We start from the raw sequence: 22,717 nt of genomic DNA on the forward strand, positions 1-22,717 counted from the left end.
CAGAAGAAACTCAGATGCTTGAGTCTGTGATGCAAGTCGTAGTCTAAGAGTAAAATTGTTATAAATCTTCTTTTCTGTATCCACTCAACTTTAATTTTTAGGCCTTTCTCTGTCTTACAAAAGTTCAATTGGGAAAATTATTGATGTTCTGTATTATACTTTTTCTGACAGAGAATTTTGAGCTGAAGAAAGGGGAGCTGACTAGGAAAGGTTTCACAGACCTGAACCTGATGGAAGCCCAGGACAATGAGGGGGACACAGAGGAATTGTGGGTAACGCTGAGCAGCATGGGATACAACAAAGCCCTCAGACAAGATGAGGTAAAGTATCATACATGTGGTAGTAGATTTTTATCCATAAGTCAATGCTGTTTAGTTCAAACATTTATTTTTTGCACAAATCTTGTCTAGCATCATGATTTTGTATATTACTTGTTTACATGTCCATTTTTGTGATTGACATGTTTTGTATGTTATGTTGTTCAATCCAGGCCTGCCCCTTTGTGATTGACATCTATGCAGAGGAGTGTAAACCAAAGTTGGCCTTGGAGGGCTTGCTGGAGGACAATGAAGATGTTGAGGCTGCCATGTGCAAGTAAGAAACATTTCAACTGCATTCTGCATTGTAAACTTTATTTTTGTGCCTCTGCAACCTTAGGCCATGTTGATTTCATTATATAGATTACATCCGCACACACATCAATTTTAATCTATTTCCAAATGCATATAAAATTTTTCCACCATACTGCAAATCATTCAAAGTAGCTGTAGATTATATGCTGTAAATTGTAAGAAAGATATCGAAGAAAATGTCATAGAATGCTGAAGTTAGTCCCAAGTGAAGAAGAACATATCAAAGAACAAAAAATTGAGAATCTACTGTTTTTAGTATGCCATACTCTGTGTGCTCAGTCATTTGTTCAATCTTCCTGACCACTTTGATCTCATAATGAAGGCATTGTTTTTGGGTTAGGGCAAACTATTTCATTTGTATGCTCAATTGAACTTTTGGGTTCCCAGACAAATCGTCATCAAGAAATCAACATGGCCTTAAAAGAACATTAGGGGTAGTTCAGACTGTAATTAACGTATGTGTATCTGAGGTTTACTGTACCTGTACTGTTGTACTCTACAGGTTCATCAGCAGTAAAGGTGAGCCCCGTGAGCTGAAGGGAGGGAAGGACGTGGTCCTGTACACCTACAGCAGTGACTCACGCATCAGCACAGCTGTGGAGAACAAGGTACATTCTTGTGAAAATCTTGGAATGCAAGGGCCTTATACACCTGAAAGAAAGCTTGTGATGAATGTTTAACTGTAACAGTATCAGGTCCAACAACAGGGACTGTCTGTAGATATGCATGATGAGTACGCTAGGATTGATGTGTTCAAAAATTCGTATTTTCCCAGAACTATCGTAGAGTGGAACTTGTTATCACCAAGCAAAGTAGGGGCCTCTTCTCTGGATAGTTTTAAAGAACGCTTGCAGATAGATGTGCAGAAGTTAGGTGTGACGGATCGTTCAGTGTAATATAACCAGCTGCTGCCGCACCGCGTGCCTGCGAAGCTGGTGTGTTATGCCAAAGGGCGGTTATACCGGCTATATAGATACAGAATACAGTTATGTTGGTTTACAGCGTCTTTTCTTGACAGCGTTTTTCGGAATCTCCAGTTAAGTTCAGCAGAAATCAAGGTACATGTATCTGGTGCATGTCAGGCCGATGTAAGATTGTATACTCTAGCACAGATGTCTTCAGAACAATATTTCTGAAAAGGTCATGGATTAAAATTGTATGATAAAGAATATTGACCCTTTCTTTCATTACTTCCCTGCAGGCTGGTAGGAAGGCTGCAGTACAGCTGGACTGCACTAGGAGTAAAAACTGCAGCAGCCACAGAGATGACCTGGACTACACTGCCGAGGCACCGCCTAGGAAAACTACAGTGAGTGGAGACTTTGTGGTTCTCTTTCTCTTTTCTTGAAATGCTTTTTATCTTCCTTTGTTATATTTGACTATTCTGTTGGTGTACAAGTCATGTAGACATGAGAGTTCTGTTGAAGGGCATATAGATAGGCCTGATACCAATATCAATAGAGTTAAATATAATTGATACAAGTATCAGCTACTGCACCATGCAAACTGTACTAAACAATCTGTTTTTGGCTAAAGTTGTATATAGGTCAGGTCAAGTCGGTTTTAGCATGATCAGTCTTTTAATATGTATAGTTTTAACCCTATTTTAACTTGTCTTTTAGACATTGCACTCGAATCTGCAATATTTATCCATTGTGATATTTATGCTACACGTCTTATTGTATTGTTTATGTTATAATTGTACAATATGTTCTTGTGAGTAGCAATGGGGTGTGATACTCGATGTAAACAAGCCTGATAATTCGGCTTTCGAGCCGCAAGTTGGTTGTGAAATAATAAACCATTCTCTCTCTCTCTCTCTCTCTAAAATTCTGTAGCTTTGACTGACAACTTTCCTTCCTTTTTTCCAGATTGGCCATCACATCCTGCCCAGCAATGACAGACAGGAGTGGATATACAGATGCAAGGAGGCTGTTCTGTAGGGGAACTGGCAGGAGGACAGGGTTGTTGTGCAGAGGTTAAAGGGATAAGGGGCTGTGCTATTAGAGATGCATTTAGGCCACACCAATTTAATTTCTTGGTTCACGGATTTTTTCATAAAAAATATGGAGCGAGAGGGCGAAATAAAAATAAAAATTGTAAAATGGTTGGGGTTAAGGTGACGGCTAATCCAAAACATAAAGAAAAAAAGTTTTCAGCTTGAAAAAAGTACAAAAACACTATTATTGTACAGTTACAGCACCTGTACCCACACTTTAAGGAGCTTTTAAATGTAAATGCCAATTTGCTACACCAGAATGTTGGTGAATGGTTTCATTAATGGTGAAAATTTGCTGAGTGGTAATTTTTATTTTTTTTTCCCAAAAAGTAGGAGCGAGCGAATCCGTGAACCAAGAAATTAAATCGGTGTGGCCTTAGGAAGATGTAAATGTACGAGATGGTCTGTTGCACTAGACTTTATAAAAGAACCTCAGAGTTAAAAATAGGGTCCAATTTTTTCCATAGTTGATGAAAGCCTCAAAATTCATGTTTTGTGGTTTGCTTTGTATTATGGGCAAGTACATGACAGTAGGTGTGGTTGTATCGTGACTTAAGGACATTGTTGAATTTACTTGATACATACGTGTAATAAATGTACATTGGTGTGCTTTATTTTTCTATGTAAGCTGTGAAGAGATGTACATTTTTGTCGCTTGAGTAGCTCAGAACATATCTACTAATTTTTGGTAATGTATATGTATGAAGCATTGTGTTATATTTCAGATGTACAGTAAATGATTACTTTATTATTTCTGACTTGGATCTGCCTCTTTGTAAACTTAACCTTCCAAATGCTTGTAGGTTATATCTAGATAAAGCAAGAAAGGAGTGGGGAATCTGTCAGAAACTTCATAAAACAGCGTTTCTTATTAATAATTTATCATATTTGGGGACTACCTTTGGTATAAGCTTCCATGGTGGTTTTAGGATTTATTGATGTAGACGTGAAGTAAAAAATAAAAGAGAACATGTCCCAACTTGTATTGTACATATAGTAGTGCCAAAAGTAATTCCTGGCACAAGCATCAGTGAAATACTAGTACCCTGTTGTTTAGAATGGTTATGATGTGGACCACAGCTTTCATGCCCATCCATAAGTGTGTGGTGGTGATCTCTTTTCCTTTTCTTAGTAGCACAACATGCCCGTAGCCAGAATTTTGGTTGGGGGTTGGGGGGGTTCTTTTTAGTACTTGTGGGACCATCGAGCGCAGCTGACTATGGGGGTCCGGGGGCATGCTCCCCCGGAAAAAAATGAAATATTGACCCTGTGAAACGTCATTTCCTACATTTTGAGGCCAAAATTCACTGGCTAAGTTTAATGGAATTTCTATTGAAATACACAAGACTTTTGGCATAAGTCTTTGAGGCTGACTCCCCCAACATATTTTCATCATGTCCAATACCAAAGGTGCGAGGCTTTGCAATGGAGGTCCAGGGGAATTTTGAAATCTGGACCCTCTGAAAAGCCATTTCCTGCACTTTCCGAGGCAAATTTTGCTAATAGACTCACTAAGATTGAATGAAATGTCTATCAGTGAAAAATACAAATCAGTCATGCCTTTGGAAAAAAATCTTGACATGAAAAAGTGGACCTTCGAGCGTGAAAAACCGAAACCCCCCGAACCCCCCCTGGCTACGGGCATGCACAAAGGGCAGCAGGTTAACTTGCTGTTTCTGTAAAAATATTTTGGGGGATACATGTCCAGGGAAGAGTAACCAGTCGTTGGTTCAACCATGTAAAACATGAATGTCTGTTGTGTTTAGGAAGGATTCAGAAAGCTAGTGCACACCGATTTTTTGGGGGGTTTCCACTTGTAGTACATGTACATAATCATACAACTTACAAGATAGGCTCTGTCTGTGACAATGTAATGCAATGTACTGATTCTATACTACAGCATCATGAATTGCAAAACCCAAAGCAATAATTGTGTAGAGAAGGGAAATGAAAAAGAACCATCACAAGAATAAAATGATCCATTCCAAATGAAGTTGTCATATTTGATATAATTGTAGTCTGGGTGAGCCTCTATGTCAAGAGGGTGGGAAGAACAGAAGTAGACACCCCATAAGGTCGGTTTGTAACTCGAATGATGGGCAATCTGACAATGCTATTCGGTTGAAGAGACCGTACTATTTTACAGAGCAGTGTTAAGCTTTTTTGCTTTTTTTTTTCTATTTTGCTTTTGGACAGACGAGGACAATGTGGTATACTGCACTCAAGTTTTGTAACTTATATTAACAGTGCCACATATACACGGTACAGACAGAAGGTACCCATTATACACCTGGGTAAAGTGAGGAAGGTCGTGTAGAGTGCCTTTCCCAAGGGCACAACGTCGGGCGGGGCACGGCGGGGATCAAACTCGGAACCTCTAGGTTCCGAGCCGAACGCTCTACCAGTTACGCCACGCCCGACGCCACAGCTTATTTTGCCAGTTCAAACATTCGAAAGAAATGTCAAAGTTATGGACATGATTTGCTAATACCGTTTGTCTATCCATCAACGTTAATCGAAAGCGACCATGAGCTTTCATGAATGAATAAAGGTTCAAACAAAACAATAGACGATACGTCTGGGCTCAGTGGAGGCTGAAAAACACCAGGAACAAGACTGGCAATAAAAATATTATTGCCATGACGACGATTGAGGTGAACAACAATACAGCTCAAATCAGAAATAGACTGGAACTTCCCTGTCGCACTATCCCTGGCACAATATACTAGCCCACCTGTAACATAAACCTACAGCCAGCAGAAATGTACTATCCCTGGTACAGCACAATGGTCTGCCAGTAACCTAAACCTACATCTGAGCACTACAGTGTGTAGTGGAGAATAAAAAATAAGGAAGAACCAACTGTTTCCAGCACTTCCGTCCTTGAATGACTTTCTTGCACCTAACCCACATGGCTGTTCTACTTTGTAATATTGCAGTCCTTGGATAGTATAATAGGCCTTGAACAATTATATTTGGCTCTGAATATGATAACCATTTGGATGCCATCATTCAAGATCATGACCTCTATATGAAGTATTTCCTGTCTGCCTGTGGCGTATGGCTTGAACAAGCTCTAGAAAAGAAAATGTATCCTTCATAATGTCATAATATAACATAACATAACATAACAACCAAGACAACGTGATCTATTGTGCAGAGTTTCCCTGTCTACCACTTTAGTTTCAAAGGACAAATTCCTCCAGGGAGCCAGTGTGACCTACATTCCACCATTGCATACCATTCCATTTTTTTTTGGGGGGGGGGGGGTCTTGCATACCCAGCATACTGCATTCCTGTGGAAAAATGCCTGTGCAATTCCTAGAATTTTTGCAGACTGCACGCAATATATACCACTTGACGACTCCCCTGAGGCGTCGTCAAAATTGCTGAATATCACAAACTCTCCAGCCTACGTGATTGCAGGGTAGAATTCTCGGGTAAGCTTATGCTTATAAAAGTCTCTTGTCAGTGAATTGTTTTATAGAGTTGGCATTTCGATAGTCACTATTTTATTGATACACAACGTTTTGGTAGATATTGTAGGAGGTAGAGGCAGTCATTGCCAGTCAATATTACCATGAGTCAGGTAGCAGAACGTCTACTGAAACCTGAACGGACTATCTCGGGATACGAAAGAACATTATCTTAACTTGAGCTTTCATTGAAGCAACTTTAAGACAGATTTTGCGAGTCTAGGGTAGAATGAAAAGGTTTATATAAAATTATATATATATTTAGAAAACTGGAAAAACTAAAATATGGATTGAATCCCATATAAACTTGCGTTACCAGAGACAAGATGTACAACACCATTGTAACACGCCTTTGATCATTCTTAGATTTCAACGTAATAGATCAAGTATTATTAAAATGAAGGAAGCATGTCATTTGTGACCCAATATCCGTTTGTTTTCAATTTCTGAAACGTCTTAAGTGTTGTGACTTTGTTCTTGTTCATATTAGATTGTCGAATTTGCGGAAACAAAGCCCTATTATACTCTTAATTTAAACCCCTTTGCGAGCCTTTATCAATTTCCCCATTCCCGAAAAGCCGAAAATTTGGCAATTTGACGGTCGTTTAGCGACTTTTCAAGGGGCGGCGCAGAGTGGTACTGCAGATTAGGGTATGATAGGGTATGTAGTCCAGACTTGTAAAAATGTGAAAATGTAAATGAGATTAGACTTAAAGCGGGTGAAAACTTTCCCAAATAGATCCAGACGTCTTCATCCACATCCAGGATGACCTTTAACGCTTTTAGAAGCACTATTAGATATAAAAACGGTCAAACTTAAGGCGCCCCTTGAGGAGCCCAAGTGACACTACCGAAGCGCCACCTACATTTATGTGTAGATACATTCTCGCACGTTTTGAGATATTTGGACATCATCCGTCATGGCTTTCACAACCTTGGCATTTATTCAACTGCACATCAGGTCATGTATAGAGTAAGGGGCTGTCAGAGAAGCCCGGTTATCACCAAGACAACGTGACGCGTTATAAAAATTACAATTGTGAGCTGTATATTTTACCATTAGTTTATTCAAATAAGACATAACAGATTGAGGTTTTCAGGTAAGAGGCAATATGGATCCTGCATTTGCAGTAACAGAGGACTCAGTGAGATGTACTTGTAGTTATTAAACTACCTGAACAACGAAAATTAGACATTCCCATGACAACAGCCAATCAACTATACCAAATTTGGCCAGTATATCATTACATACATAAAAGTGTTTTACATGAAATACATTTAATGTTGTTTGAAAAAAGTTAGCATCCGTGTAAAGAACGCAAAATTCTTCTTCATAAAATCATGATGATTTCCCATCATGATGTGTTCACTTTTCATCAGACTCAATCACCAGTTTCTGTGACATAGCATAATGTTTATGAAAATAATTTTATAAACACTAAATCCGTTATTACTGTTCATCGCTAACGTTGGTAGGCTATATTGTTTTAGAAGACCGTTTGATAATCTAAATTTTACACTCATACCTGTAGACTTCTTGTCTCCCTCGCAGACTGCCCGTCAAACGGCTCCCCCGGCGTTCATGCAAGTAACTCACAAAACTTACATCATTCGGAAAGGAAAGTTGAATATATTGAAAGACAAACCAACAAAACCCCAAACCATTGCATTTGTTCAACGTCTTCTTGTGTCACGGAACAGGTTAGAAATTGGGATGTGGTGGCCTTCCAGAAATCCAGGACACTCGACCACTTCTATTGACAAAATGTCATTTGTGACACAATATGCAGTTGTTTGGTTTGTCAAATGTCTTCAATATTGTTACCTCCATGAAATGTCATGGAATGGAGGTTATATTTTCTGTTATGTGTCTCTGTCTGTGTAGATGATTACTCAAGAACGGCTGGATGGATTGGTTTCATACTTGTTGTGTTGGTGGGGTGTGATGAAAGCTCGAATCGATGAGATCTTGGGAGCCGTATCTGTTGTTATAATTGATGTAATAATATCAGAAATCACCCCTATATTTGAGATATATTGGTACAGGCATCGTGCTGTATGTGTTTGTTAATGGGCTTAGCTGCAAGCAGATAGTGAGGTGACAGCTGTTAGGGGAACCCCCAGTAGTTTTATTTATGTCTGCTTAGGACTGTTTGAAATATTTGTAACAGTTGGCACAGTAGTTACCTCCATGAAATGTCATGGAGGTTATATTTTCTGTTATGTGTCTCTGTCTGTGTACAAGATTACTCAAGAACGGCTGGATGGATTGGTTTCATACTTGTTGTGTTGGTGGGCTGCGATGAAAGCTAGAAAAGATGTGATTTTGGGCGCCGTATCTGTCGTTATAATCGATGTAGTAATATCAGAAATCCCCCCTATATCTGCGATATATTAGAACAGGCATCGTGCTTTAAGTGTTTGTTAATGGGCTTAGCTCCAAGCAGATAGTGAGGTGATTTGTATGACAGCTGTTTGGGGAACCCCGAGTTTTTTTAATATGATAATTAGTTTTATTTATGTCTGCTTAGGATATTATGGAGATGTGAAGCGTAAGTATAATTGTAAGAAGTTGAGGTACATTTAACGGTAATGCTTAACAGGTATGGATGTCTCACATACTGTACTGCTGATTTGAGTGACATGGTGATTAAAATTCCATTAGGTCCTCTCATCTTAGATGGGTTGGGTGTCAGCAGTTTTATGGGCGATACAGATGTTCTGATTTCGTTACGATAAGGGACAGTTGTTAGTTGTCTCTTTCGTAGCCAATGGTACTTGTTTTTTAGCAGACGGGGTTGGCGCCAAGTATTCATCTTACAGTTGATGTAGGGCTATCAGAGGAAAGTGTGCATCTCATTTTTGTACCGTGTGAACAGCTGATGTTATGACATATTGGTGGAAAATCAAATCACCATCTGACTAAAGTTGGCCACATCCCTTCTTCTTTCTGAGTTTCCCAACTTCCTCCCACCACACCGCTCTGAGGCACATAGTCGAACCTCAATAATGCTGACAACCTTTAAGACAGTTTAAATGCCAAACATCAACACGCTACCATATGCCGTCGACCTCTTAAACGCACATTACACAATTAAGTGTCACATTTTAATAATTACTAATCAGATGGACATCCTCTGTGTCATTAAATAAATACACCACTACTTTCCCATTACTCTCAAATACAACCAACTATAAACATACATACCATCCACAAAAAAGCAATAAATATTTCATGGAGGTATGAGGTCCCCAAACTCTAGTTGTTCTTGGTTTTAGACGGTCACTTTTAGAAAATAAGGCGAAATAAACCGTAGAAAATTTAACCCCTTTGCGAGCCTTTCACCATTTCCCCATTCCCGAAAAGACCGAAATTCGGCAATTTGACGGTCGTCTTAGCCACTTTTCAGGACGCGGCCGGGAGCGGTACTGCAGATGAGGCTGTCATAGGGTTTGTAATCCCGATTTGTAAATGGGAAAATAAACAAGATATTAGGTTTGAAGCCGGTGAATACTTTCGCAGACATATCCACACACCTTCACGTATCCATGGATTTTTTTCTAACACAGATTGACATGAGATGGGCTGATTTTTAGGCGTTGTGCAACGGCCGTGGCCGTCCGTCGAAGCGCCACCTACATTCATGTACGCATCACTTATTGTACGTAATAAGTATTTCAATGATATCTGTTGGCGTCCGCTTGAATGTCCTTCATATTATGGGCATTTCATCAGCTGTTCGTCTGTTAATTTGAAGCAATGGACTATCAGAGAGGCACATCCGCCACACGGAAAACCTTACGCTCTTACACCCCAACATCTGCTTGGAGACCGATTTCCTAGCACAACTTTTTATCTTTTACCTAACCGTTCATCCATCCGCTTGTACAATAAACATCTAGTCATCAGACCACAAGATGTCGGAGTCGAACCTCTGCTTGGAGAGTTCCAAATCCTCACCGTACATGACCTTTGCCGTGCTCATGTTTGTGATGTAGCCGGGTTCACAGGTGGCCGGGCGGCCTGCGGCGGATGTCTGGTCCCTGCGCGATAAGCTCTCGGCTCGGAGCGGGACTTCTTGCGTTACATCTATCATGCTTTGACATTCATCACACTAGACAGAGCGTGAACCTTTCACGGGTCTGTTGGCCTACTTGCCTTGGTTGAGTTGTTGCCAGACTGGATTGTCGTGTTTTATTTGTAAGTACCTACTTTATGTACATATTTACCATCTCTACTAAGGGTTCAACGCACCTTATAGATGTACCTTACTTTTGCAACATGGCCTCTGTTCTGATTATAAAAGGGGGATATCTGTGGTGGTTTTCTGTTCATGCGAACATTTCCTCTTTACAGTAAAGCCCTGTATTATAGTTTCAACTTAACCAAGATGTCTCTTTAGAGCTTGTAAGAACAAAGCGAACACTCCATTTTCTCCCTACCGCGAAATTATATCCCGGCGAACATTTCCCCTTTTATAGTATTCGTTATTTCTCAGCTGTTCTTTTCTAACGTTAGATATTGCATGTCCGATGTATGAAGTAACTTTATGCAAAAGTAGGACTTTGTTCAAAAGTTAAAGATTCTAGAAGGGACGGAGGGGAAGCCTAAGTGTGCAAAATACCTGTCCTCCATATCTGTTGCTGCAATATCGTATTTAGCACGTTACTATAAATCCGGAACAATTAAACCACAGCATGTGTTTAATCACAGTCTAGTTGTGATCTTGTGGTTTTAACATGACGACAGAACAGTTTCAGCATCCGCCATTGACAAACGTTTCTGTCTGAACCCCTCTGATATCCTCATTCCCCCTCCCAACCACCACCTACGTGCCCTGATTAACGTTTAAGAGAACCCTGCCAAGAATGCAGACTTTAGCCGACTCAGCAGATTGCCCTCCAAGATAAGCCCAAGGCTCCAGGCGAACGATACAAGCGTCTGGCCTTGTGACTTCTGCCTACGAAGTAAACACACTTCTTGAATGACAGACCCCCTTATCAGCTATCTGTGCAGTATTTTTCATATCTAGTCAACACGCACTTCTTACAATAACAAACTCCGTTCTGTCGTTTGTCTGTATACCTTTATTACTCACGCTTCAGTCACGGTGTCTGCCTTTTCTGAAAATCTAGTGCGCTCTCGAGCTGACCTTGCTAATGAGGCTTGTGCAACATCTTGAAGCCATTACGTTATCGCTGACAAGACTTTCTGTTGTTTATAATATCCACGGTAGGCTAAGGACGGCCTATTATTAGTTGGGGTGTCTCAGTAACCTACAGGCAGGGGTAATTCGGGGCCTATGTGGGTGCTACAGGCGACGTCTGGTCACAAAACGTTGTTAACAATTGTGAGAATTGGAACAGTAAATCTGGCTCAACTGAAAGAGGAGGAGACCACATGGGGGCCTGCAGCTAGGTAAGCATAATGGTGTTTTGTTTTCTTTTGTTTCTAACGTTAGCTGAGTCATAAGACTAATCTAGCTAAGTCGTTCTGTAACGTATGTGCCAGTCATTGCAGACTTATTCCCTATGTAGATAAAGGATCAGTTGTCTAATCTCTCATGGGACCATCTGGCACATACCTGACGTATGGTCACAAAAAAAACGTTGTAAACGTGAAACTTCGGACAACATAATCTGGCTCAAGTGAAAGAGGAGACCACACCAATGGGTGTTACCTGTGCGTGCAGGTCAGAAGTGTTGTGTTTTGTCCTTAGTTAGCTGAATCATAAAACTAATGTATGTCGTTTTTAAGAAATCCCAGGTGGCGATTGACGAAAGTGAGATCAAAACAGATTATTTTACTAGACAGCAGTGCAAGTGAACTCAATCTATGACTCCACTGTAACGCACTGTAATGTAGAAAGGAAAGTACAACAAGGCGATGGCATGAGGGAATTGTACGTTTGTGTCTGTCAACATGGTAATGCAATACTTAATTCTGTTTATGGCATAATAGCAGGACTACCAGATCTGTGCTTGGAATAGAGTACTGTATATCTACCGGTCGGGCTGTTTTGGCTCTTAAAGTTCATAGCTGGATGTCTTTTGGGGCAATAAAAAAGTTGAAGGAACACTATTTGCAAAGTAGGTTCACCTTAAATTATTCAAGTCAAGATTACATTTGCATAAAGAAAGTGCTTGTCAGGGAATACCCGTCTTTGTCAAAATAAACTGTCAATGGAAAACATCTGTTTTCTAGATGTAGATGATAAACAACTGTTTCCAATAAATAAGGACTTTTCAGCATACCCAATGAGAAACATCTATATTGCATCAATCATAAAGGTTAACACAGTTTAGCGAAGGTATTGGGACCGTGGTACTCTAGTTAAAGACTTATTCCCTTTGTGGAGAAAGGGTTAACAATAGCAGTTCTTAAACCCTGTCTAACCTCGCCTGGGGCCATCTGGCCACATACCTGCTAAAAACTTACAAAACACCTGCTGGACCATGTAGTAACGATATCTGTGTTGGATCTATGATCATTTGGTCAACCAGTTTGACTGGTTCGTAACAACACTAGCTCAGCAGTATATAAATCAGACCCTTGCTTGTGACACGCCATTACGTGTTGTTGCCAACTTCTTCGTGTTTAGAAACATACATGCCGAAAGGTGAAGGGCAAGAGTTGTTTTAACGCTACTTTATCCACAGGTGGTTGCCAAGATGCAGTACTACGCGTGTCCGCGAGGAGCGCTTCTGCTGGTGTGTGCCGTGCTGTTGAGCGGAAGCCGGGGGGTGTCAGCAGGTATTCTGCTTCCTTCTGATAAACGTCCTTCGAAATGGCTCGTATAATAACGCCATGTTGGTAATATGTATGTAGGACAAGTGTGTTTCCTTGGTGATCTGCGCCGTGGATATGAAAGCTAATTTAAGCAGTATGTAACATAGCCACTGTGTGTGTACAGCACGATAAAAAGCATGTTCTAAAGCCACTGCATAAAGAGTCGTACTAATCACATATTCTTATTTTTTTTTAGTTCAATTTTCTATTGATAGTAAAGGATGAAAACTACATGATATACTCAATGGCCTATCACAAAATACCCAAACCACCCGCAGGTACTCCAAAACGTCACATTTGCTGCCTTATGCAAGCTTGATGACAAAACAATGATGTAAATGAAACAATAACGTTATGATATGTACTATGATGCAATGCTCTGTTTTGTTGCTTTTGTCTTAGCGAAGTTCACAATCAGTAGCACCAAGTCTGTTACATTGATCGGTGACATTTTGGCGATAATACACCTTTCTCACGCGGCGGCCATGATAGATCGAAGAAGAGGTCAATGAGGCAAACAGACAAAACTTATTTCTAAAATCAGGTCCCATTTAGTTTTCCCCCAAACCACACAAATTTTCATGATATAAGATGGAATAATAAATATTACAAGAAGTATTATGCACCGAAAAATGTAGCAATTTAGAGTAGTGTAGACTGACCCCATAGTCCATTAAGAGATGCAAAATAAAAACATAATAATGCAAATTGTTAACGAATTTGCAGCCATTCACTTATTGGTCGATTTCCTAATTGGCAGGCTACCATTGGTCGAACTGCTAATTATGATGGACAGCCTTTTGTTTGCTACATTGAACTCGTTTTAGATCTATCATGGCCGCCGCGTGAGAAAGGTGTATACGGGACATGAAAACAGATGTTCCCCGGTAGAGACAATGCTTTCGTCTGAACTCCGTGACCCCTGACAGACTGGTTTTCTGTCAATGATTCATCTTCCGACTCTTCTGTCAGAACAAACAAAACTATCGGGATGTTATTCTGGGATGGCAGCCATAAACCATATGATGAGATTTACTTGGAACTACATGAGTCATTTATAAAGTGAACGACAAAGTCCCAGTTTGAAGCTGATAAAGAAGATATTCGACATCATTCGACATTGCCAGGGCTCGAAATTCATATTTGGGATTAGGTGGACTGGTGCACCCAGCTTAAAAAATTGGGTGCACCAAAAAAATTTTGGGTGCACCGCTTAAATTCAAGTAGAATGTAAAATAAAAACCTAATAACAAAACTTAGTTACAAGCTATGGAATTCTTGAGAAGTAACATAACAGACATTTTTATTATCTTTCTAACACTTAGATGTCAAGAATATGATGTATACTGGTATACTTGATATCTTTCCATACATAAACCTAAGAAAATATTTGGGTGCACCCTGTGCACCCACTGAAAAAAAATTGGGTGGACAGTTCCAATTTTGGGTGCACCTGGGTGCACATGCACCCAGTATTTCGAGCCCTGGACATGGCCAATGAGAAATAAAAATAGAACGGATGCGCGCTATCCGGTGTAGACCCCCCTCATCAAAGTGACGGTAGTCTATAGCTATTTGTCCTTCCACTTTTGGAGGATATAAGACCACACGCAGTACTTTAAAAGGAATAAAAACGCAGTAGTATTTTATGTTCACAATCTGGCCTAATTTGCGAAAGGCTGGCCTTATTCCAGTTTCCCGGACTTTTGAATATCGCCATCTTCCTTCAACTCTTCTGTCTCTGTATCAATGAGTCGATTCGTAGAACCACACACTGAGATGAAGATTTAACCTCAAACATTGCGTAATAATCTCGTAGACACACAATTTCAATGGTAAAGCCTACATCAATCTTGAATCCTGACACGTATTAGTAGCCGATAGCCTTTACCAATACAACCATTTTGTAGCCACACCTTTTAATGACCGAATCTCTGCACCTGTAACAGGTGGCTGTAACCTGAACCCCTGCCGCCATGGTGGCACCTGCGTCAGCCTGGAGGGTGCGCATGCGTACCGGTGTGAATGTACAGCAGAGTATGTGGGACAACACTGTGACTGTAAGTAGCACTTATCAAAAAAACATCATGCTATGTGTGAAAGTTCAATACCGCTCTGTAGGATCTAGGAAAACTTCTTGTCAGTCGCAAGAAACTATGCAAATCACCAGAGTACACTAAACATGGGCACTACTATTTAGAAGAACTTACGAATGACGGCATTATTCAAACAAATATACAAATGTAAGTTCATCTGTGACGGTAAGAAACATTATGTTACAATTTTAAACTTTATACCCGTACACAAAATAAAGCGCTTACCAACAAACTTTCCATCTGTCCTCTAAACCTTTTCAAGTTGTAATGACTCAAAGCCTGTCACACGAGGACCGATACCAACTTCCAAGCACCTTTGACTCATCGCTGACGTCACACTTCTGGTCTGTATATCATTGACCTTGATCAGAGAACTGATCGAAAGCTTGTTGGTAAGTGCTTTATTTTCTGTACGGATATAAAGTTTATAATTTAGTACAAATATACAAACAGACGACTTACTCTGTGGCTTTTCTCCGTAGTTCTCATGGAAGATTGTGGGCATCAGGTCGGCCTGGCGGATGGATCTGTCACAAACAGTCAGTTGTCCGTCTCCTCGGCGCTAGACAAGAACGACCCGCAAGATGGCGCTGGGAGACTGCATGGAGTTGTACCATGGAGACCAGAAGCAGACGACAGCAACCCCTGGATACAGGTGTGTGGGCGCGCTGGTTATTGCTAAGAGTTCCTCTATTGTTTCTTCTGATTATGCGTAAATTAGATATTTACCTGCTTAACTCCAGATGATGGAGGTATTGTATCGGGTCACTCTGTCTGTGTGTTTGTGTCCAAATGTTTGTGGTCACCATATCTGAAGAATATCTGGATTGTTTGCAATATTTGGTATGTGGAAATGGCCCTGGCGCTTTCCTTGGTACTGCAGCAGGACTTGACCATGTGTACAAGCAAGTTCAAGGCGTAACACTTCCACTACATGTATGTACATTGCAGGTGGACCTTAACGTAACCTCTACAATAGTGGGGGTCATCACGGAAGGCATCAGGCAACAAGGATCGCCGTATTACGTCACAAGTTTCACCGTCAGTACGAGTCTGGACGGAGTCAAATGGTCACCACACACAGACCCGTCTTCATACAGGGATATTGTACGTTTTGCCTGTGTTATCATATCAAAAACAAATCCTGGTAAAACGTGCATTACTGAAGAATTTCAGCCATTTAGTGCAATTTATTGTGATTTAGTTATGGTGGAATTGGGAGCAAAGTTATCGTTAAACTTTTATTTGTCAAAATATTGTGAAACTATTTTTTCGCGACGGACAACTTTCCCTCTAAAGTGGCATACTTGCTTGTTTGGCTTGTCACTCAACTCACAACTCGGAAAATCCATAAAGTAGCACATATACTAGTATTGAGGTAATGTAGATAAAGAAACAATGGAAAACGTTTTAAACGAATACACTACGTTTAGGCGCGAAATCTCGAAATATTCTTTTCACTCACAGCAATGCACTGTGACCAGAGTCAAGCCAACCACCACACGTTTTCAATCTGCGCTAACTGCGCGGTACTTCCGACTGTACCCGACCAACTCCACCGTCCCGGGTGACATACGGCTCAAGCTGGACCTCCTCACGTGTAAAGGTACGCATGACTTCCTCCATCGCGACACTGAGAGGATCGTCTACGTAACAGCTCCTTTTAGATGCGACTTAAGGTTTCACAGATCTAAACAACTTTTTAGAGTTTTTCTTTTGAATCATACTTTTACATGTTGCACAATATTTCAAATACGATATCAAGCGTCACTCATGTGAAATTTGGCCGCTATACTTTCGCACTGTCTAGTAGAAATGGGCCTAGGCGTTCGTGCACATGGTCATAAGATACAGAAATTTATTCTAAAGCTTGAATATCGAGGAATTCGGTTGATAACGAAAAATATAAAGTGTTTTCATGTTCGATAAAGTATAATAGTTGTTTAAGCTACAGCATATCATTTCTTGCTCTCATGTGAGTAGTCACGGTGCATTCTGTGTAACGTTAATGACAGAAACAGTAGCATTCGCAACTGGATTTCCAAACCTGCGAACCGAGAGGATGCCCCGCTTACCTGCCTACGTGCCCTTGCTCCTCTCCGTTAGGTTCACAGCCCTAGTTATAGCTTCTGCTTCTGCTTGTAAACTGAACCTGGAAAAATGTAATGTATGTTTTCTCCTGTGCAGACGACTGTTCGCACCTGCGGGCGCCATGTCTGTACAACAGCACCTGTACCAACGATCAAGGTGTGCACGACTTCACCTGCACCTGTCAGGACGGTTTCCATGGAGACAGGTGTGGACAGCTGGGTACGTGCCGATGTTTCACCGCCGACTGAATTTGATAAATTTCTAACTATCACTCAATTTTTTTATCATGATTTTTCTCTCAATTCTTTATACTGTTATGCGTATGGGCGATCTCAAAGTGTGGTTGAGACTTGTGCGCGTAAAATTAAATACCATTACCTACATTGTTTCGTCAGTGCTCCACGAAGGATTGAAACATCATCATATCATAGTTGTCGATGGGGGCTATTTTCGGTAACTTCACAATGAATCTATCTTTAAACAGATATTATCTCGACTTTCCGCAGACAAATACCGCACCTGTGCAGTACCACTCGGTCTGGGGACGTTGGCGATCTCAGACTCCCAGATCTCCGCCTCCAGCCAGAAGAACGGCGGTGTGGGTCCGGAGATGGCCCGCCTCAACCTCCGCAAGGGAGGCTGGCGCCCCGACCTGGCAGACTCCCAACCCTGGCTACAGGTCAGGAAACAATGTTATGCTGGTCATGTCATTTATATCGGCACAGATTATAAGCTTAACTATTCATGCTCATTGAAAGCCTGCCACTGTTTAGATGCAGTTTGTGCACTTCAGATTTTTGTGTGTGTGGGGAAGAAACGGAATTTCAAAGCTTAAGGCAACTGTGTTGTTGACTTTTACTTATCAGCTTTTGGTGATGTGACTATCCTTGCTGTGTGTTTCTGAACTGAGTCCTTTGGCCTTGAATTTGTGTTGAGATACTGTTAAGATGCACAGAGTAGTACATCATTTGTTTGTTTTTAATCATGTAATTGTTATTACCACTTAGGTGGACCTGCTCCGCCCAACATTGGTGACTGGAGTGGTGACGCAAGGCCGCACGGGAACATGGGTAGAGACGTACAAGATAGGCTATAGTGACGTCAAGGATGACGGGTCTTTCGTCATGTACAAGAACCCGGATGGAAGTGACAAGGTACTGTATCTTTGACAGCCCAATACACCTTTCTCACGCGGCGGCCATGATAGATCTAAAACGAGTTCAATGTGGCAAACAAAAGGCTGTCCATCATAATTAGCAGTTCGACCAATGGTAGCCTGCCAATTAGGAAATCGACCAATAAGTGAATGGCTGCAAATTCGTTAAAAATTTGCATTATTATGTTTTTATTTTGCATCTCTTAAGGGACTATGGGGTCAGTCTACACTACTCTAAATTGCTACATCTTTCGGTGCATAACACTTCTTGTAATATTTATTATTCTATCTTATATCATGAAAATTTGTGTGGTTTGGGGGAAAACTAAATGGGACCTGATTTTAGAAATAAGTTTTGTCTGTTTGCCTCATTGACCTCTTCTTCGATCTATCATGGCCGCCGCGTGAGAAAGGTGTATAGACAGCGTTTGAATTATAAAATGATCGTGATGATGGTATGGGCATTATCTGTGATGTACTTAAGCTTGTCATGTGCTTTTTTAGCTGATGTGATATCACATGTACAAGTGTAATCGATGTCCCACAGGTATTTGAAGCTAATCTGAATGACGGCGACTCGATGCGGAATGACGTCAGCCCGCCCATCCTCGCACGGTACATCCGGGTCCTCCCGCACACCTGGAGCCCGCTTGGGATCAAGCTGCGCCTGGAGCTGCTCACCTGCGACTGTAGGTGCCTCATGTTACACCTGACGTAGTATATCGCCCGCCATGTTGGTGGGTTATAGACGTATGATATTTGAGAAACGTCTTGAATATTTGATTGTCCATTTCCTCTGCGTACCTTCACTGCTATAAACCGAAATCGGTTCGATCAGTTTTTGTCCATTCCTGCAGACAGTTACTGCAGTACTGCCATGGGTGTACAGAGCGGCGCTGTTACAGACGACCAGATGACAGCCTCTAGTTTTAAGGGCGGCTACCAGCCCTGGAAAGCGAGGCTAAACGGCACCAGGGCCTGGCAGATGGACACAGAAGACACGACCCAGTGGCTGCAGGTAGACCTGCGCCGAGCCGTGATGGTGACCGGGGTGCAGACCCAGGGGCTGGCGGGCGGCAGGGTGGAGTCATACCGCCTGATGTATTCAGTCGACGGCACGACGTTTGTGACGTATCAGAACAGCACTGGGCAGGACAAGGTATGTATATAGTGCGCTGTCACATTTGATGAATACGCAGGAGAGGTCATGTAACCATTCCCACATACCTTGTAATAAACATTCTTCAACAATCTGATGAAAACGCAGATGTGGAAAACGCTATCGAACAAAAAGAGCGAACGATAGTAATTTTGCCAAGTTGGACTGACACGCAAATAATGCACATTTACAGAAACTTATGACAGTCGTTCAAGATTTACCAAGATAAAAGCTGCAACTAAGGTCTATAAGCGAACTGACCTTACTGCTTCACATAAGCCAGTAGTCATATCTCTGTTTTGCATGTGGACAATATTTTTCAGATCTTTAACGGGCACACTGACGGGGACGCTGTGGTGACTCACGACCTGAGCCGTCCTGTTGTGGCTCGGTACCTGCGGTTTAACCCACAGACATGGCTGTCCCGGTACCCCCGTCTCCGCGTGGAGGTGCTGGGCTGTAGCGGTTAGGCGGTCTGTATTTGATCTCCGATACACATGTCAAGCTTTACATGCTTTGAACGCTTCTGCTGCCCCTTTGTGGTGTTGCTTATGGTGTAACTGGTAGAGTCTTGGACTCGGAACCTAGAGGTCCCGAGTTCGATACCCGCCGTGCCCTCGACATTGTGCATACTTCACTTTATCCAGAAGTAAAAATGGGTTCGATCGGGGAGGTAAAAATACTACCTTTACCTTCTCAATGTACTAAACTTGAATGTTGTGCCACACTGTCCTCGTCTGTCCAAAAGCAGATTTGAAAAAAAAAATCCGATGCGAAAGTCTTTCTACAATGAAATCAGATTTGTATTTTCTTCTTTTGTAAGAAATTCCAGTGACTCCTGCCAACAACGTGACTGTTACACCGCCCCTCACCACTTCAAGCGAACAGCCGAACACTGTTGCCCTGACGACACCGAGGCGGGACACAACACCGGTACCCTCCAAAGCAGTGACGCCGTCCAGAACAGATACTGAAACGGATGCGATTGGTACATACCACCTCACTCACTGATCACGATGAATACGTTTGACCACATACTATATCCAACAACGAGTCAATACGATTTCTAAGATAACGCAAAACCTAAAAATTACCCTTCAAGTTTGGTATCAATGTAAAGGTGAGGAACTGGACTGTCCGACTGTGGACAAAACTGATTGTGTCCAGGCCAACTGGAGAAAAGATAATCACAAATACACAGACCGAAAATTGCTTTTTTTTGAGGGGCCACAACGTTGGCTGATCTTTTGCAATGCAATAAATATCCACTTGGCTGTGCTGGGCAAATCATGTAGATACGAAAAAGTATAAACATTATGTATATCTAAGGTGTCTTTGTTGCAAAATACTAGTAAGCTGTTGTTTACACCCATGCAGCGGGGTCAGTCCGTGACCCGGCGTAAGCCGTATTTCAGAGAATAACGCGTTCTACGGTGACCTGCGGTTCGACTGAACGGTACTATATCTACGGTCATCAGCTATATAAAAGAAAAGCATTGTTTGTAACATGATGTTATAATCGTTTTAGAAAGTCTTTGGTTGTTTTCAGGATCCAGTATCTCCATGACAGAAGCTGTTTCAACAACTGCAGTACCAACGCCAAGTTGGACAGTAGCCTCCACCCAAGGTACAGCGACATTTGTAATTAAACATTCTTTTCGACATTCTTTCCTATGTTGCTTACTCAAAACCAACCCATTGATTGAATCTTGTATATTCACCATCAGCTGAAGCCTGTAACCAGCCACTAGGGATGGTGAGTGGCGCTATTGCCGACAGTCAGCTAACGGCCTCCTCTGCACAGCCTGGGTACGAGGCTTTCAAGGCGCGGATCAATGGTACCCGATCTTGGCACATGGCCCAGCTGGACACTCAACAATGGCTACAGGTGGATCTGGGTAAGGGGAGGATTGCATACACCTACAATATAACACTAAGGATACATGTAATACTCCTAATGCGGGTCAAATTTCCAAACGGGGGCCCGGCAGAGCTGTTTATGCTTAGGTCACATTTCCAACCCGGGGCCCGGCCGGGCTGAAACATGCACAAATTGGGCTCATGACTTACCATTTTTAAGGTTCACGTGTGTCGTGTTCTCTTTTGTATCCTACTTTTTCTTCCCACATATGTATGTCCCCGCCAGGTCCAGATGACCTAAGCATATAACATAGGCATATTCTGACAATAGGCTCTAAGACTTACATATTTTGCATAGCCTTTCTCTTTGTTAATGACTTACATATTTTGCAAAAAATACTAACCATATATATCAAAATCTGTACAGCGCGTTAAAGAAATGTCTCTCATCTTAACAAGGAAAATATAGATTCTCTTTATCCACATCTCCAAACAGGTCAACTGAAGATCGTGACGGGAATCCAGACCCAGGGCAAGTGGGGAGGGCGCGTCACGTCCTACAGGCTACTGTTCCATGGGCAGGACATGGCGGGAAACTGGACTGCGTACACACAACTGGGAGGGGGACAGGTACGTGTCGGGAGGGGGCAAGTACGTGTTGGGGGTTGGGGTTGGGGGAGGGGGTAGTTATGTGCTGGGTGAGTAAAGAATTATGTAAAGATTGATATGCCTATTACAAAATCACAAGCTATGACAAGCAACACCTTCAAGATATTGTTTGATTGATTGATTGATTGATTGATTGATTGATTGATTGATTGATTAATGGCAAATAGGCCATGTGATGTTGCTAAGGCCTGTAACAAACATTGCAACTCCCGTATGATCACGGCAGGTTCTGGAAGGCAACTCAGACGGAGATTCTATCGTCCAACACGACCTGCACGTTCCCATGGTGACCAGGTACATGCGCGTCAACCCGGTCACGTGGCCAGGTGTGCTGCCCCGCCTGCGGATGGAGCTCCTAGGGTGTAACAGTAAGCATATCTTTAATTCCATGAAAAATTAAGATATTCTTTTCAGAACCTCATCAGAACCTCTGGATGGATTATGATGATATTTAGTGGATAGGGACCTAGAAGACTGGTTTTGACTTTCAAGATTGATTTTGGCCCCTGGTATGTGACCTTGGTCCTGCAGCAGACCTTCTGTTTTTATTGCCAACGACTCCAATAAAAATCGTGAAAAATAGTTAGCCTCCTTCACCGGCCTCTCTGGGAAGCTTGGGTTTTAGGTCGATTCGCGATTTTATAACCGGGAATATTATGCCGGGAAAGGAATATACAAGCTTTCCGTACAAGCCCGTACAAGCTTTCCGGTGTATATTCCTTTCCCGGCATATATTCCTTTCCCGGCATAATATTCCCGGTTAAAAATCGCGAATCGACCTACCCCCCC

At 41.8% G+C, this 22,717-nt stretch overlaps 2 protein-coding genes across 4 annotated transcripts in view; both read left to right on the forward strand.

Annotated features, from left to right (window-relative positions):
* LOC118431792 (EF-hand calcium-binding domain-containing protein 7-like) overlaps positions 1 to 4,223 on the forward strand; it is a 34,512-nt gene extending 30,289 nt beyond the window's left edge. Inside the window, exons 14-19 of one of the 3 annotated variants that reach the window (XR_004833008.1) lie at positions 172 to 320; positions 491 to 594; positions 1,135 to 1,240; positions 1,834 to 1,941; positions 2,504 to 2,648; positions 3,008 to 4,223. Coding sequence is in view for 1 of the 3 variants with exons in the window: in XM_035843130.1 (XP_035699023.1) it covers positions 172 to 320; positions 491 to 594; positions 1,135 to 1,240; positions 1,834 to 1,941; positions 2,504 to 2,575 (539 nt within the window). In the remaining 2 variants the exon portion in view is untranslated. Of the gene's footprint in view, positions 1 to 171; positions 321 to 490; positions 595 to 1,134; positions 1,241 to 1,833; positions 1,942 to 2,503; positions 2,714 to 3,007 lie in introns of those variants that run through there. The other 2 variants (XR_004833007.1, XM_035843130.1) reach the window with 2 other exon arrangements.
* A 5,884-nt stretch (positions 4,224 to 10,107) lies between these two features.
* LOC118431952 lies at positions 10,108 to 22,296 on the forward strand (the record flags this gene model as incomplete). Its single annotated transcript, XM_035843400.1, is given in 17 exon segments — positions 10,108 to 10,308; positions 12,768 to 12,861; positions 14,847 to 14,957; positions 15,476 to 15,648; positions 15,945 to 16,100; positions 16,461 to 16,599; positions 17,181 to 17,303; positions 17,591 to 17,763; positions 18,092 to 18,238; positions 18,788 to 18,929; positions 19,098 to 19,399; positions 19,723 to 19,864; positions 20,223 to 20,387; positions 20,949 to 21,026; positions 21,127 to 21,297; positions 21,756 to 21,889; positions 22,155 to 22,296. Coding segments are annotated over 16 exon segments (2,380 nt in total), but the record flags the coding sequence as incomplete, so codon positions are not given.
* Positions 22,297 to 22,717: the final 421 nt, after the last annotated feature.

Source organism: Branchiostoma floridae, chromosome 15, assembly GCF_000003815.2.
Source record: "Branchiostoma floridae strain S238N-H82 chromosome 15, Bfl_VNyyK, whole genome shotgun sequence".
NCBI classification, from domain to species: Eukaryota; Metazoa; Chordata; class Leptocardii; order Amphioxiformes; family Branchiostomatidae; genus Branchiostoma; species Branchiostoma floridae.